Here is a 17105-nt window from a genome sequence, read left to right as displayed (position 1 = left end):
GTGAGGTCCCCCTCTGGTTCTTCCTCCTTGGGTCCTGGTTGTTGGTTTAGGGTTTTTGTCTCCCAAGTTCTATGAATTGAAGTAATGTGAGGCTAGATCATATGTGGGGTGAAGTTTGCTGTTACATGGATGAGTCATAAGTGTTTCTCAGCAGCAGGAAATCTACCCTGTGTATTTGAAGAGTCCCAATCACATTCTAGCCCCCCTTAGAGGAAGTGGGGAGTTACTAAGAGTACAAATGTTAGCAACAGATGTACAGCCTTAAGATAAATGTCCAGTATCTACTTTGACATGTATAACACTAATTTTCACCTGCATAGGAATGAAAGGGTTGCTATTTAACATCAACAGCAACAATAAAAAAAAAAAAAACTATGAACTAGATCAGATATTAAACATTAGATGTCTAATACATCATACACTGTACTGATAATCACAAAAACATGAATGAGTAGGAATTAAATCAAATATATAATTATCTTAGATTGTGGGATTATAGTTTCTCCGGTGAAGAGAAAATAAGGTAGTAAAAGCAAGAGAAAGTTTGAAATATATAAAAGCGAACAGGACAGAAGCAGGAGAGTGTAGCAGATGATGGCTCTGAAGAAAGAGGAATTAAAAATAACCAAAATAATAAAAAAATGAAAGAGAAGAGGAGGGAAAGGGAAATTGTGTCTATTAGGGGGGAAAGAGAGTGAAGAAGTGGCAATCAGTGGGACAAAAACCAAGATATGAACAAACAAATGTCAGATCAAACAGCTCTAACCCACATATAATTATACCCCACCAAAACAAGGATAAATAATAACTGGGTAAAGAAGTATGCAATTAAAATTAATATAAAATTGTTTTTGTGTGTATGTGTGTGTGTAAATATATATATATATATATATGTATATATATATGTATATATATGTATATATATATATATATATACACACATTTGCTTGTTTTGAACTTCTCTGCACAGTAAGAACACATACACATATTCTCACAGAATGGAAAAAAAGTAAAAAATTATAAAATATAATGAAATGATATTTTAATTATTTAAATTTAAAAATGGGAGGGATCATGAACAGTGATCAAAATCCATGCACGTATGAGTTTGTCAGGATGAACCCAACTGCTATGTATAACTAAAAAGTTCTAATAAAAATACATAAAAAATTAAAAATTTAAGAATAACAAAAAAACATAAAAATGACACAAACGACACAAAAATATAGACAAAGTTATAATAAATTTTTTGTAAACTAATAAAAACCTAATATACAAACTTTATTTTAGGAAAAACTGACATAGAATGATAAAGAATGTTTGAATTTGCAGTAATGTATAAAGGCTATAAAAACAAAATGCAGAAAGATTTCCTTAGGTATCTACACAGAGAAAGCAAGATATCTAACAAAAATATCCTACTTTCCCATAGGAACATTCAATGCCAGAAACCAATAGAATAATGTCTAAAGTTCAAGGGAAAAGGGGGTTTGACCTAGTAATTTATATCAGTGAAATTGTTCTTCAAGTATGAAGACTATATGTGGAAAATTCTCAAGTAAGAATTATAGCACACATGAACTTTTCTTGGAAGAAAATAACATAAATCAAACAACTCAGCTACTAATCAAGGCAACCAATTTATAAAGAGAGATATCACAATAAAAGGACTATAGCATCCTATAGTCAACAGAGCACTAGACAAGGTGTTTCAAAAGGAAATGTGGCATGGATGTTATAGTTAATCAAGTGATCTTTCTAGTGTCTGAGCAAAGAACTTAGGCATACATGAATAATGTATAAGTAAGCAGGAAAACTAAATGACAATAAAATCTAGCCAAATGAGGGCTGGGGCTATAGCTCAGTAGTAGAGCACTTGCTTTGCACATGTGAGACACTGGGTTCTATCCTTAGCATCACATAAAAATAAATAAGTAAAGCTATTGTGTCCATCTACAACTAAAAAAAAATTAAGAAAACAAAAAATAAAAGAACTATGTATCAAGCCAGAGAAGAATTATTTTTTTAAAAAATCCAGTCAAATGAAAGATTTTTTTAAATCTGAGGAATAACAAAGCTGAAATAAAATATATATTTTTTTAAATTTTTAAATGAGCAGTACATGGAAAAAAAGAGAAAATAAAGATTAAAAAAATTATGAGAAATAAAGAGCTTGTTTTTGATGAGGTGGTCAGAACTGTGGCTGGCAAGGATGGATTTTCATCTTTTTCTTTTTGTGCTCTGTAACCCTTGGGTCAAGTGCTGGGGGTTGTTAAGTTCAACCTCTTTGTGTTCCTCACCTAGCTGCCAGCCACTGTGGCCAGGAGCCAAAGCTGGTTGTAGTAGCTTTCAGCTTCCTGTCTCCCAATATAGGATGGGATAGACTGGTGAGTGCTGGCAAATTGTGTATTCTAATGGGGGTGCTACAGAATTCTAAAACTAGAAGTACCAGTAGCTGGGGTTTCATTTTGCCTGACCCTTGGAACTCTGTCAGTGGGTATTTGAAATTTGATCCCCACCTCCTGTTGCTGGAAAGATATCAATCTCTGCTGAATATCTTGGTCTAAGGTGCCTCCTGTAAACTCCATTTTTATATTGTGGAGTTTCATATTCACTGCTCTGGATGTGAATTACCCAACATCTGCCCTGGAATGCAGAGGCTCCTGTATGGCCATTATCCATTTTCGGCATCTTCCCAATAGCTGTTATGGGATGCCAGCAACAAAGGAAGGTCTCTGTTCTTCATATCTGGAGCCTGGATGCCCTAGGCGCAATTCTTTTTGTGCTTATTCCAGTCACACTGGACCAGGCACATTCTGGGGCCCACAATAGGCAACTTCTGGGTCATCTGGCAGCTTCCTTTATGAGTTCCCAATCTCCTGCCTCTGCTGGATCCCATGCAATCCTTATAAAGCTTCAAGCACCAACAAACCCTGGTTAATGTGGAACTATCCATTCACAGGCAGAGGATTTTCTTTGCTTCTTACTAAACAACTGCTCCCACGATCTCTGTGTCCATTAGGATTAGTCTCCTCTTTATTGCACAGGTTCCCACAAACCTTTATTGCACAGGTTCTAATCTACCATCTCATTTTTTTCTCCTTTTTTTGTTGCACTTTCCTCTCTCTCTCTCTCTGCCTGCACTCCCCTCCCCTCCCCTCAGCGACTGATGTGATGTCCTATATTATGTTCAAAATTCCCAACTTTCTGTATCTCTATGGTTTCTTTTATCACCCAGTATTGAATTTGGTGGGTTCCCTTAGCTACCCGCCTCACAGAGGAGCAGACTTCTTGCTTTTAAGTCTGTTTGTTGCTGATGAACTCTTCATCTAATCTACCATCTCATCTTCTCTATAGTTGTTTTTAATAGTTTTGTCTTTTAACTCTTGTAGTAAGGGATAAAATTTCTTTGCACACCATCCTTACAGTATCAGAGAATTCTCAGTATGATAATGTATTAATAATACCATTATGCTTTTTATTTTCATATTTTTATTAACTAGCAGCCTTGTTTCTAGACAAAAGAACTTCTTTAGCTATTTAGCAGGCCCTTAGCTTTTGTTTTTTTCAGAGTAAGTTTTTGATTATCCTTCATTTCTGAAGGATAATATGCTGGGTAAAGTATTCTTAATTGGCAGTTTTTTCTTCAGCACTGAATATGTATATACCATCCCATCCTCTCCTGGCCTTTAGAATTTCTGCTAAGAAAACCACTGAAAGCTATATTGGGGATTTGGGGATATTAAATGTTTCATATATCTTGCTGCTCTCAGTATTCTTCTTTATCCCGGATTTTTTTTTTTTTTTTTTTTTTTTTTTTTTTGGTGCCAGGGATTCAACAAAAGTTCACTTAACTACTGAGTCACATCCCCAACCCTTTTTATGTTTTATTTAGAGACAGGGTCTCACTGAATTACTTTGGGCTTCACTAAGTTGCTGAGGCTGGCTTTGAATTCAACAATCCTCCTGTATCAGCCTCCTGAGCCACTGGGTCATAGGCATGCACCACTGCACCTAACTATCCCTGATTTTTGATAATTGTATTCTCATGTGTCTTAATAAACTCCCTTTTAGGTCAAATTTAATTGGAGACCATTGAGTTTTCTATATTCAAATATTGCCATCTCTCCCCAGATTGGGGGTATTTTTAGCCATCACTTCCTTGAATATATTTTCTAGGTCTTTTTCTCTCTCTTTTCCTTCAGTTATGCAAATTTCAGTTCACTTGATGGTATCACAAAATTCTTTTTTCTTTTTGGGGGGTACCAGGGATTGAACTCAGGGGCACTCGACCACTGAGCCACATCCCCAATCCTATTTTGAATTTTATTTAGAGACAGCGTCTCATTGAGTTGCTTAGCACCTCACTTGCTAAGGCTGTCTTTGAACTCGAGATCCTTATGCCTCAGCCTCCCAAGCTGCTGGGACTACAAGCGTGCACCACCAGTGTCACATAATTCTAATTGGTTCTTTTTTCATTCTTTTTTCTCTTCTGATTTGATAGTTTCAAATGTTCTGTCTTAAATATTACTGATCCCAGGGGACAAAACAGGAATAAACATTCTGCATTTTCCTTCTTGACCAAGTTTACTGTTGAAGCTTTCTATTGATTTTTTCAGTTAGGTTATTCTAATATATATATATATATATATATATATATATGATTTCTGTTTTTATTATTTCTATTTATTTGTCAAAATTCTCATTTTGTTCATGAATTATTTTCCAAATTGCTTTTAATTTTCTATATGTATTTTCTTATACCTCCACAAGCTTCTCTAAAAGGATTATTCTGAATTATTTTTCAGTCATTTCATAGATTTATATTTCTTCTGGTTCTATCACTTGGGCTTTATTCATTTCTTTTAGTTGTATCACATTTCCCTGATTTTTCATAATACTTGTATCCTTACATGGCTGCTCATTTGAGGAGATGGTCACCTCTTCTAGCCTTTGCAAGTATTCTTTGGCAGTGACAGGCTTTTCCTGTTTAGTTTAGCTTAGGATTCAAGATGGGCAATCTGGTAGCAACCCTGCACAGGCAAATCTTCGTGTTGGGTTCTGTAGCTTGAGTGTGCTATTTCCTATGCTCCTGAGTGGAGTGGTATTGCTGGTTGTGTTCCATGGGCTGGTGAGACCCTGAGGGGACTCTGTCATTAGATGGAGCTGCTAGCTAGGCTCTAATCACCTCTGATTGGGCAGGGTTGCAGGTTGTTTTCCTTGGCTGAACAGTACTGTTGTTGAACTCTGTATTTGGGCAGGGCTGTGTGATGGGCTCTAAGCCTAAGTGAGGTCGCTGAAGTTGTTGCTCAACCCCACAGGGTGGGCAGGACCTGAAGCTGGTCTTTATATAAATGTATGGGTTTGGGCTTGCCTCCAGACCCAAGGCAAACTTATGCAAAGCACGAGGGTTTGGAAGAGTCACAGCTCTAGAATTGGGTAGGGCCAGATGCTCCCTCTAAGTAATCACTGGCCTGAGTTGCTTCCAGGTCTGGGAAAGACTTAATGTGAACAGCTGAACTTAGTTGGATCACCTCCCCAATGGTAGGGTTGGGTGGGGCCAGCTGTTCTTTCAGTGGGTAATCACTGACCTTCACTTGCCTCTCCACCCAGGGGAATAGTTAATAGCACCTGAGCTGTGTGGGGAAGCCGGGTAAGGATCTGAGCCTAGAAGAAATGTGGACTGTGTTTCCTTCCGTGTGACCATTGGTTAGTTTCTCTGGTATGGTACCTCCATTGGCAAAAATGCAGAACAACCACCAAGGTCTGCACACTGTGCACTGTGAACCCCATTCCTCTTCTTTATTTCTAACTGACCCCAGGTGCTCAGGTCCTGTCGGTAGTCCCATTGCTTCCCAGGGGACAAAACAGGAATAAACATTCTGCAGAACCCCCAGAATGATGGGGAAGTTTATTGTCCACTTTCAGCTCTTTTCCCACTGTAGAAACTGAGTCCAGGGGAAGTTTCTGTATGTGGTACTGTGCCAGCTGGAGGGAGGGATGGTGCAGTAAAGAGAAACATTTGTAGTACTCTAATCACAGCTTTTCTTAGTTCTGCAGTCCAAATGGGAGTGTCTCAGCCTCACTTCTGAGTTCTGGGATATTCAAAATGCTACTCTTGCCTGAGAGTAGTTATTATTTGGACTTTGGTAGGTAGAGATTAAAGCTGGAGAACTCCTATTCTGCCATCTTGCTGACATCAGTCCTTCTCTCAAATTTTATTATGAGCAGAAGGAACCAAACCTCCTCAATTAAAACTTCAGTTTCATCACTCACAACCTCTACCTTCCACAAAATACCAAAACACAAATACAATTCAGCTACGTTTTTTTGCCCCTTTATAAAAAGAATGACTTTTTCTTCATTGTCCAATAGTATATTCCTTATTTGCATTGAGACTTCATCAAAATGGCTGTCCATATTTTTACCAGTTTTCTGTTCATGGTTACTTAGGTATTCTCTAAGAAGATAGAAGCTTTCTCTATTACCCTCCTTCTTTTCTTTCTGAGCTTTTGTCAGAATTACCTTTAAAATTCCCTTCACCACAATCTAGGCTTTTTCTAGCATGTACCTTAAAACTCTTCCAAATTCTTCCCATAACTCACTTCCAAAGCCATTTCTTCACTTTTATTTATTTGCTCCAGCAGTAGCCCCACTTTATGGTAATGATTCCTGTCTGAGTCATTTTGGGCTGCTATAATGAAATACTACAGACTGGGTGTGTTAAACAATAAACATTTATATCTCACACTTCTGGAAGCTGGGGGATTCAAAATCAAGGCACTGGCAGATTCAGTGCCTGATGAAGACCCTCTTTCCAGTTCATAGAGAGCCATCTTCTGTGACAGAAAAAGCAGTGAGACAAGCATTCTGGGTCTGTAATAAAGGCACTAATACTATTTATCAGGGACCCACCCTCACAACCTAATCACCTCCCAAAGCCCGCACCTTCTAAAACCATGACATTGAAGGTTAGGATTTCATCATATGTATCAAGGGAGTTGCAAATTCAGTCCATTGCAAGTGAAGAATCTGGAGCGATGAATGTATTGGTGAATGAATGTATTCACCTAAGTATTTTAGAGGTGATAAAATTTTAAAAACATAACTGCACACTAAAAGCTTTAATTAAACCTACTTTTCTAGCATTTAGAAATTGGTAGGTTGTGTACATGCTACAGATTGACTCTGTCTTCAAAATGGAGTATGAAATCTGCATCAGCAAATAAAAAAGACCTGTAATGACATGGCTGTGACAGTTAGTTAGGGCTGCTGTAATAAATTACCACAACCTTTGTGGCTTAAAAAAAAAAGAAATTTAATCTCTCACAGTCCTGGAAGCCAGATATCTGAAATCAAAGTGTCAGTGAAGCCATAATCTCTCTGAAGGCTTTGGAGAAGGAGCTTTCTTTGCCTCTTCCTAGATTCTGGTGGTTGCTGACAATCCTTGGTGTTCTCTAGCTTGCAGATACATCACTCCAATCTCTGCCTCCATCATCACATAGTACTCTTCCCTGTGTCTATTTGCTCTGTGCCTTTACAAGTTGTTCTTCTTTCTGCATATTCTGTATTCAAATTTCCCTCTTCTTATAAGGATACCAGTCATTGGATAGTAACTCACTCCAATCCAGTATGGCCTTATATTTTTAAACATTTTTACTGGTGCATTATAATTATACATAATAGTGGGATTGATCATGCCATGTTCATACATTCACATAACATAGTTTGATCAATCTCATTTCCCAGTCCCTTCCATTCCCTCCTCTCCTCCCTCTCACTGATCTGCTTGTTCTACTTTACTGATTTCCCTTCCATTATTATTATCATTTCAATTAGTGTAGTGCATTATAATTAAATATATAAACAGATTCATCATGATGTGCTCATACATGAACATAGCATAATTTGATAGATTTCAGTCTGTAGTATGTTTCCATGCCCTTCCCTCTTCCCTCCCTCTTGATTACCTTCCTTTACTCTATTGGTTTCCCTGTATTTTAGTGAGACCCCCTACACACTTTTTATTCCTTTCTTTTTCTCTCTCTCTTTCACATATTAGAGAAAACATTCAACCCTGATTTTCTGAGCCAGGCTTATTTCACTTACCATGATATTCTCCAGTGCCATCCATTTATCAGCACATGCCATAATTTAATTCTTTACATCTGAGTAAAACTCCATTCTGTATATATACCACAGTTTTTATCCATTTATCTATTGAAAAGCACCTGGGCTTGCTCCATAATTTGACTATTGTGAACTGTACCTCTATTAACATTGGTATGCCTGTATTCCTGTAATATGCTGATTTTGTTCTTTATCCAGTATGGCCTTCTCTTAAATTGACTACATCCTAAAGGACTCTATTTCTCCATTGCAAAGTAAGACTATCTTCACAGATACCAGAGGTTAGGACTTTTTGGGGAAACACAATTCTAACTACTTAGTTCACCTTTCTAACACACAAAATGCATTTACCACATCAAAACATCTTCAAAAGCCTTAACCCGTTCTATAATTAACTCAAATTCCAAACTCTCATCTTCTGAGTAATCTAAAGCAGGCATGAGTGAAACTCTGGGTATAGTCTTTCCTGGGGCAAAATTCTTCTCCACCTGTGGAACTATGAAACAGAAAACAACATATCTGCTTCTAAATTACAATGTGGAGAATAACGCAGGATAGACATTCTCATTCTAAAATGGAAAAAAAAAATAACCAGAAGGAACAAAAGGTACTGGTTTGGAGAAAGTTGGCAACCCAGAAAGACAATTTCATTAGATTTCCAGGCTTGAGAATAATTATCTGTGCCTTTATGTTCTGTCTCCTGGCTCTACCATCTCAGGCACCTGAGTGGCATTCTCTCTTTGTAACCAAGGAAGTAGCTGAACCTTCTGGAACTCAGAAGGGAACCCTACTCGTTGGAACCAAAGAGGCAGTTGCCCTGCCCTATAGGCTCATAGTCCTGTGTTGGCAACAGCAGCAATTCTGGCCCTTGAGCCTCTCTCAGCAGTCTTTCTAGACTCTAAGCCATCCCTTGAAGTCACTTTCCTGAAGGATAACACACATTCAGAGATGAGTAGCTTTATCAGTCTGTTTTATGCTATATAGTCTCAGAAGTCTGACAATCTTCCTTAATTTAGTTCTCTGTTGTTTTTGGTCTAAGGTAAGAGCGATCCTGCTGAGACAGTTGGTTGGAGCCATGTGTTCCACACCTAATCTTTCTAGAGAAAATATCTATGGTTGATATTCTCTCCAGAGCACACTTTCTTCTGATTTGGAATAAGGATAGAATGTTAATTTACAAATATTTAAGTTCTGGTGACTTTTCATTTAATAGTTCTATTACGGACTGAATTGTCTCCCCAAATTCCTTTGGTTTAAAATATTTTTTAGTTGTAAATGGACACAATACCTTTATTTATTTACTTATCTATTTATTTTTATGTGGCGCTGAGGATTGAACCCAGTGCCTCACACATGCTAGGCAAGTGCTCTACCACTGAGCTATAGCCCCAGCCCTTCCCCAAATTCTTATATTGAAACCCCAGCTCCCATTGTGACTATATTTGGAGATAGGAATTTTAGGAAGGAATTAAATTTAAATGGAATCATAAGGGTGGGGGCCTAATCCAATAGGACTGTTGGCCTCACATGAAGAGGAGAAGAGATCTCTATTTCTCTACAAACATGCATTAAAGAAAGGCCATGTGAGCAGTCAGTGAGAAAGTGGCCAGGAAGAAAGTCTTCACCAGGAACCAAATGGGTTGACACTTTGCTCTTGGACTACTCAAGTCTAAAATGTGAGAAAATAGATTTATGTTGTTTAAACCACTCAGTCTATGATATTTTGTTATGAAAACCTGAGCAGACTAACACAAGTACCTTTCTCAATGTATCTCTTTCCTCTTAAATTTTACACTAAACAGCAAATAGAAACCAAGGTGCACCTTCCCTACTTTGCTTGGGTATCTCCTTAGCTAAATATCCAAGTTATAATTTACATATTTTATACTCTACCCAACAGTATAATGGAATTCAGTCAGTTCTCTGTCACTCCATAAAAAGCATTGCCTTTCTTCCAATCCTCTCTGGTTCTCATTTCTGTCTGAGACCTCACCAAAAGCACCTTTAATGTTCATGTTTCTAGGGCTGAGGCTGTGGCTCAGTGGCAGAACCCTTGCCTACCATGTGTGAGGCACTGGGTTCAATTCTTATCACCACATATCAATAAATAAAATAAAGTCCATTGACAACTAAAATATATTTTAAAAAATGTTCATGTTTCTAGCAATATTCTATTTTAGGCAATCCAGGGTTTATAAATCATGTGCCTTGAGATTCTTACAGTCTTTATGCATTACACAATTCCAAAGTCACTTCCATATTTTTAGGTATTTGTTATAAAAGCTCCCATATGCCAGTATCAAAATCTATATTAATTTTATAGGACTGCTGTAACAACCACAAACTGGGTGAATTAAAACATAGCAACTTATTCTGTCAAGTTTCTGGAATCTTGAAGTCTAAATTCAAGTTGTTGACAGGACCATAGTCTCTCTGAAGGCTCTAGGGGAGGATTCTTCTTTACCTGTTCCTATCTTCTGATGATTGCAAAACCTGGCATTTCTTGTCTTGGAGATCCATCACTGTAATCTCTGCCTCTGTTGTCACATGGTGTTCTACCCCGTATCTGTGTACTACCTATCTTTACAAAGTGTTCCCTTTTATGTCCTTGCATGCCTGTACCCATACTTCCCTCTTATAAGGACATCAGTCATTAGATTAGGGCCCACTTGAATCCAGCATGAGTGCATCTTAGCTTGATCACATCTGTAAAGAACCTATTTCCAAATAATATTGTGAATTTCACATTCACAGGTATGAGGTTAGGACTTGAACATATTTGGAGGGAGCACACAATTCAACCCATCACACATACTTTTCCAAGGTTAGATGCATCACAGCTTCCTTATACACAGGAATATCAATTCCATCTCCTTAACTGCTAAACCTAAGTAATTGTCACTTAATATATTCCTTTTTATTCTGTAGCCCATTGGGCCATTGAATTCAGTATTCTATATTGGCAGAGTTTTGCATTTCTTCCATTTGATGTCCTGTAGAACCTTGCATATTAAAGATTTTTACTTGTTACTGTATACTGAAATGATTTATTTTAGAGTTTCTCTTCTTTGGTAAATTAAGAGCTTCTTGAGGGCCATCACTGTGGCTTTTTCATCTTTGTAGACCCAATTCCTAGTATTTTATATAACACATTGTAGAATTCTTATAATTATTGCAGGAGGGAAGGTGTTGTAGAGTTACAGTCGAGTGGCTTGAGGAATAGAAAGATACTGAGAGCTCAGAGTACCAAAGCCAAGACTATGCCACTTTCTTGGGACTCTTCATTTTCTAATTTGATCTTCCTAGAGTTTTCCAGGTCCTCAATATACAATAAACATTCCTATCACAAAGAAATTCTGGACCATTACTCATGAGCCTTTAGCTCATCAAATTAACTTTTTCTTCTAGAACCTTCCAAGTCAATCCAGTAGTGGTTTAGCCTATAGTCTGCAGGCTGATAGAGATAGAGAGGAAGGGACCAGACAGAGAGTGCTGTATGCAAGTTCTGTCTTGAGTAACTAATTCCTATAAATTGATAAAGGTTGAACACTTAAGGTGGCAGAGCCCTCAATTGCTCTCCCTCTAATGGATCACAATCAGATGATATCAGGGAAAGTACACAATTATTTAAAAAGTCTTGTCATCCGTTTACATACCCAATCCATTGTCATGCCAAGTATAAAATGCTATGTGTGTGTGTGCCTATGTCTAAACTCTAGAGGAAGGCAGAGAGGAGAAATTGAGAGGATTTTCTAATCACAGGAATTATAGAAAAAGTGGAAAAGTCCTTTGAAAATATAGAAAAAACAAAGTTGGGGGTTTTCAGTGCCACCCCTTCCTTCCTTTCAACACCCAAACTATCAGTGGTATATCTGGTGCCTTCCCCACAGTCATGAGAGTCAGGCTGTGATACAGAACTGCAGTATTCATAAGCAGATGAACAATAATGTCAGAGTCATTATCATGTAAGAGAACACCAAACAGAATGTCACTTCATGAGGGCAGGGACTTTGTCTTGTGCATCACTATATCCCAAATATATTAAGCAGTGTCAAGCATATAGCAAGTGGTAGATATTTGTTTAGTGGGTTATTGAGTGAATTGAGTCTATTAACCAGGAAACTGCTATAGGCAGTCTGAGCTTGCTATTCAGAAAAACATGCTTGAGCAAAAGTTGCTGAGATAAGGAGTTAAATTCCTTTAACTGTTGTCCAGGTAAAGCAATGCTCTGCTCACCTGGTATCAGTAGGGTCAGGAAGGGGAGTAACTGCCCTTCTTCCAGGAAGTAGGTGAAGTCTGACAAGTATTCCTTAGTCCAGAGGCAGAGCTCTGCCTTCTTTCTTCCTTCCAGGGGCAGAGCACTTTACTATCTCTGAATTTCTAACTCACCATCTCCTTTTTGCTGTCGACTTAAAGAGAACCAAGGCCAAGGCTAACAGCAAATCTTGCTTGGACTAAACTGATACAGCAGTTGGCCAAGCATTCTAAAGAACATTGCTCTTAGTTCAGGATCTGCCCTCTATTCTTTCTCCCCTTTTTAAATCATTAGCAAAACAAAACAAAAAACAAACAGGTATTGGCTCCAATTTTCAGTCTTCTCCTTTGCATGCTCAGACACCTATATAGCAGACCATTGAATCCTAGCAGCAGATTTTCTAGCCTTTCCTAATAGTTCTCTGTGATTAACCCTCCATTCTCTTTTCTCTTTGATTTCTTTTAGATACCTGCCGCAGAAAACAACCCTTTCCTCGTCGGAATGCACTACTGGTATTCCAGCCACAGTTCCCGGACTCAGCACTGCAATGTTTGTCGAGAAAGCATTCCTGCCTTATCGAGAGATGCCATCATCTGTGAAGGTACCTTCTTTATTCTTTTTGAAAATGGAACTCAGTGGGTGGAGACAGGGGTAAAGGAGCTCAGGTGGCTTTAATATCCCCGACTAGCTCTAGATCATTCACTCTGGGATAAGGGTAAGGTTAAGGAAAGAAGAAGGGAGGAAACTAGCCTGAAAGGGAATTCTCGTGGATGAAAAGGAAAAATTGGGAATGGGGGGCTGGAACTTAATGGTCACGAGAGTAGGAAAGAAATCAACTCCTTCTTACCATTAATTTCCATTCAAGTTGAATAAGTAGAAAGTTGAGCTGGTAAGAAGCAAGAGGAACTGATTCATGTTAGAAATAGACTTTTGGCAGTGGGTCATAACAATTTAGAATGCATCTGAGTTTGAATTTGCTGAGTAGCTTAGGGAAGGGAATTAGAATCTTCATTGGCACAAGACTCACACTCATCTTCTTTTTTTCCCTCTCTTCTCACAGTGTGCAAAGTGAAATCTCATAAGTTATGTGCTTTAAGAGCGAGCAAAGACTGTAAATGGAATACCTTGTCCATTACTGATGATCTTCTCCTACCTGCTGATGAAATAGTAAGTACCAGATATGCCTCTATTATGTCCCCTTCAGTCATGATACTTGGGGGTTAGGAAGATTTTTCCTGTTGCCAGATAAGGAAAGTAGACCTCTTCCCCAAGCTTGCTTTCCAATCAATCTCAAAGAATGAAATCCCCCGCCCCCCACCCCACATGCACTTCCACCTGTTACTGGTCACTAGAATTAGAGCAGGGAAGGTAGGATTATGAATAATTTGGGGCTTTTACCTAAGATCCTTCATAGCATACTAAAATTATTCCAGCTAGTCCTTTATTCCTGATATCACTAACCTCTGCCTCTTTTCTCTTTTCCCCCTTCAGCAAATCATGCCTCATCAGTGGGTAGAAGGAAACATTCCCGTCAGCTCTCAGTGTGCCGTTTGTCACGAGAGCTGTGGCAGTCAGCACCGTCTCCAAGATTTCCGGTGTCTCTGGTGCAATTCTACGGTAAGACTCTATTCATCTCTTTGATATACTTTAGTTCTAGAAAGGGGTGGGTGGAGCTCAATGGTGCCTATACATAGATAGAACTATCAGAGTTACTAAGCCCAAAATATTATACAGATTCGATTCCATAGTATAGAGCTCAGTAATCTGTCCCTCTGGCTAGGTAGTCTTTGGGAAACATTTAAAAGGCTCATATCTGATGGTTATTAATTGGTCGGACCTTCTAACATATGGGAAAAGCTGAATTTTTTAATGGCAGTATGGTCAAATAAAAAAATAAATTCTGAGCCGGTCTTGGTGGAACACGTCTGTAATACAAGCGGCTCAGGAGGTTGAGGCAGGAGGATTGTGAGCCAGCCTCAGCGAAAGCGAGGCTCTAAGCAACTCAGTGAGATCCTGTCTCTAAATAAAATACAAAATAGGGCTGGGGATGTGATCAGTGGTCGTGCGCTCCTGAGTTCAATCCCCAGTACCAAAAAAAAAAAAAAAAAAAAAAAAAAGAATTCTGAGCTTATCTTTAAGAAACCTTCTCTTTTCCTCATTGAGTATTTCCTAGGAACTTATAATCTTTGCAAGTAAATAATAGTTGATAATATTAACAAATTGGTATCACCACCATGTATTGAATGTTTTATATACATAATCTCACTTAATACAATTTGAACTAGGCCTCATTGTATCCATTTTATGAATGAGGAAAAGTGAGGTTCAGAAAGGTAAAATGATTTGCCCAAAGTCATGCAGCCAGAAAACAAAAGAGTCTTGGTTCCTACATAATTCTGCAAAAACCATATTTTTTTTAACTGTAGTACTTCTACGTCTCTATACCAATGATCATCAACTGTGATCAATTTTGCAATGTCCCAGAGCCATTTGAGACACTTTTGATTGTTAAAAAACTCAAGATGGGCATGTTACTGGAATCTAGTAGTTAGAGAGGCCTAGGATTATGCTAAAGGTCCTACAATGCAAACAATTATCTGGCCTAAAATATCAATAAGGCTGAGATGGAGAGATCCTGGTCTTGATTTTCCAGCCTTTTAGATGCTTTTCTTAAACTGAATTTTCTAAGTAGAAATTGAAGTATGGTGTTCTTCTCTAAAGACTGTCTGTGCCAGGAGTGGTGGCACACACCTTTAATCCCAGCAGCTTGGGAGGCTGAGGCAGGAGGATCATGAGTTCAAAGCCAGCCTCAGCAATTTAGTGAGGCCCTATGTAACTCAATGAGACCCTGTCTCGAAATAAAATATTTTTAAAAGGCTCAGTGGTTAAGCACCCCTGGGTTCAATCCCCAGTATTAAAAAGTAATAAAAGACTCTGTCCTCTGCCTCTTTGACTTGCTTTTGAATAACCAGGTCAGATTCATGTCCCCTAAAAATTGTCCAGGAAGTAGTCCTTGTAGAAATCAGAAACCTGGGAAGAATAGGTACGTGGGGGGAAGTCAGTGTGGGGTGGGGATGGCCAGGGAGTTAGGGGTCTGTATATGGCACCAAATTTCAGAAAGGGAGATTAGAATATTAAGGGTACAATTTTTGATATTGGAACCGAACACTGATCAAGGTTTTCTTTTCTCTCCCCTATCCTTTTTTTTTCTCTATCTCTCTCTTTTTTTTTTCTTTGCTGTGTTCTTATCGTTTCAGGTGCACAATGACTGTCAGAGACGGTTTTCCAAGGAATGTTTCCTGGGGGCTCATCGCTCGCTCGTAGTCCCCCCAACCGCCCTTAGCGACCCAAAGGGCGACGGTGAGTACCTAAACCATAATTTCTGGAATATCCCCGGGAGGGAGGGAATATGCATGCTGGGAAGAAGGGATGGGATGAATTGTTCTCCTCAATGAGTCAAGTATTTGAGGGCAATAGGAGAGTGTGGGTGCATGGGCAGTTTGTGGTTCCCTTTGAAACTTTGGGGTGGGGGATTATGGTCTGCCTGGTGTATATGTATGTGGAGATGTTCTCTGTAGCCTATGTCATCATTCTTTCTGACTGATCAAATTGCTTGCAGCCTTTTCATAATTTCCAAATACTAGATAATTGATGAAATGGCTTTGTATGGGTATGGATAGTTAAAGAAGTTTAAAAGTAACATACCAACGCCTGGATTATGTTACTTTTAAATTGAACATTAATACCAAGGTTGTTCTTAAATATGAAACTATCATGATCATTGCTCCAACACTTCATTGAAGCTTTGTCAATTCCCAGATAATAGTGTTTCATTGAGAGCTCTATTCACAAGTTACTTGAAAGCTAAAGAGAGACCTAAGACACAAGCATTGCCAGACCAAGTGATTACTGTGAATTGAGGATGTAATACAACAAATTAACAATTCAATATGATATGTGCTAAGTGCCAAGGGAATGGTAGAGGTACTTGGAGATAAAAAAGTGTCATTGGGCTGGGGATATAACTCAGTTGGTAGAGCTCTGGCCTTGCATCACAAGGCCCTGAGTTCGATCCCCAGCACCACACACACAAAAAAAGGGTTGGAAGGGTTAACTATTTGTAGGAAGTTGAGCAGAAAGAAGGTAAGTATGAAATGAAGATATTATATGTGCTAAGTGCCAAGGGAATGGTACAGATACTTGGAGATCAAAAAGGGTTGTTGGGCTGGGGATATAATAAAACTCAGGTGGTAGAGCTCTGGCCTTGCATGCACAAGGCCCTGGGTTCAATCCCAAGCACCACCAAAAAAAAGTGTTGGAAGGGTTAACTATTTGTAGGAAGTGGAGTAAGAAGAAGGTAAGTATGAAATCAATGAAGCAAGAGTAAACTTTGTGTATTCTATCAAGAGGTCTGATAATGTTAGAGGAAGCAGGGACAAAGGAGAGGGGTGTTTTGTTTTGCTTCTATATTTGTTTTTAAAGAATAGATGACCCAGCTATCCCACTCCTTGGTTTATACCCAAAGAACTTAAAATTGGTATACTATAGTGATGCAGCCACATAGATGTTTATAGAATCTTACTTCACAATAGCTAAATTATGAAACCAATCTAGGTGTTCTTCAACAGATGGGTGGATAAAAAATGTGGTATATATACAAAATGGAATATTACTCAGCCAGCCATAAAGAAGAATGAAATAGTGGCATTTTCTGGTAAAT

The 17105-nt window shown here is 38.5% G+C and overlaps 1 protein-coding gene across 1 annotated transcript in view; it reads left to right on the top strand.

Moving 5' to 3' along the window:
• Nucleotides 1-17105, top strand: part of Dgkk (diacylglycerol kinase kappa) — a 132505-nt gene that overhangs the window by 64374 nt on the left and 51026 nt on the right. Inside the window, exons 5-8 of the mRNA XM_046442445.2 lie at nucleotides 12851-12986; nucleotides 13446-13552; nucleotides 13877-14002; nucleotides 15643-15745. Coding sequence (XP_046298401.1) covers nucleotides 12851-12986; nucleotides 13446-13552; nucleotides 13877-14002; nucleotides 15643-15745 — 472 coding nt within the window. The remainder of the gene's footprint in view (nucleotides 1-12850; nucleotides 12987-13445; nucleotides 13553-13876; nucleotides 14003-15642; nucleotides 15746-17105) is intronic.

This window comes from Marmota monax, unplaced genomic scaffold, assembly GCF_021218885.2.
Source record: "Marmota monax isolate L192 unplaced genomic scaffold, Marmota_monax_Labrador192_F-V1.1 WCK01_AAM20220418_F8-fsc00170, whole genome shotgun sequence".
NCBI classification, from domain to species: domain Eukaryota; kingdom Metazoa; phylum Chordata; class Mammalia; order Rodentia; family Sciuridae; genus Marmota; species Marmota monax.
Note: the sequence above shows the minus strand (reverse complement) of the source record. Positions and strands in the feature narration are given on the sequence as shown.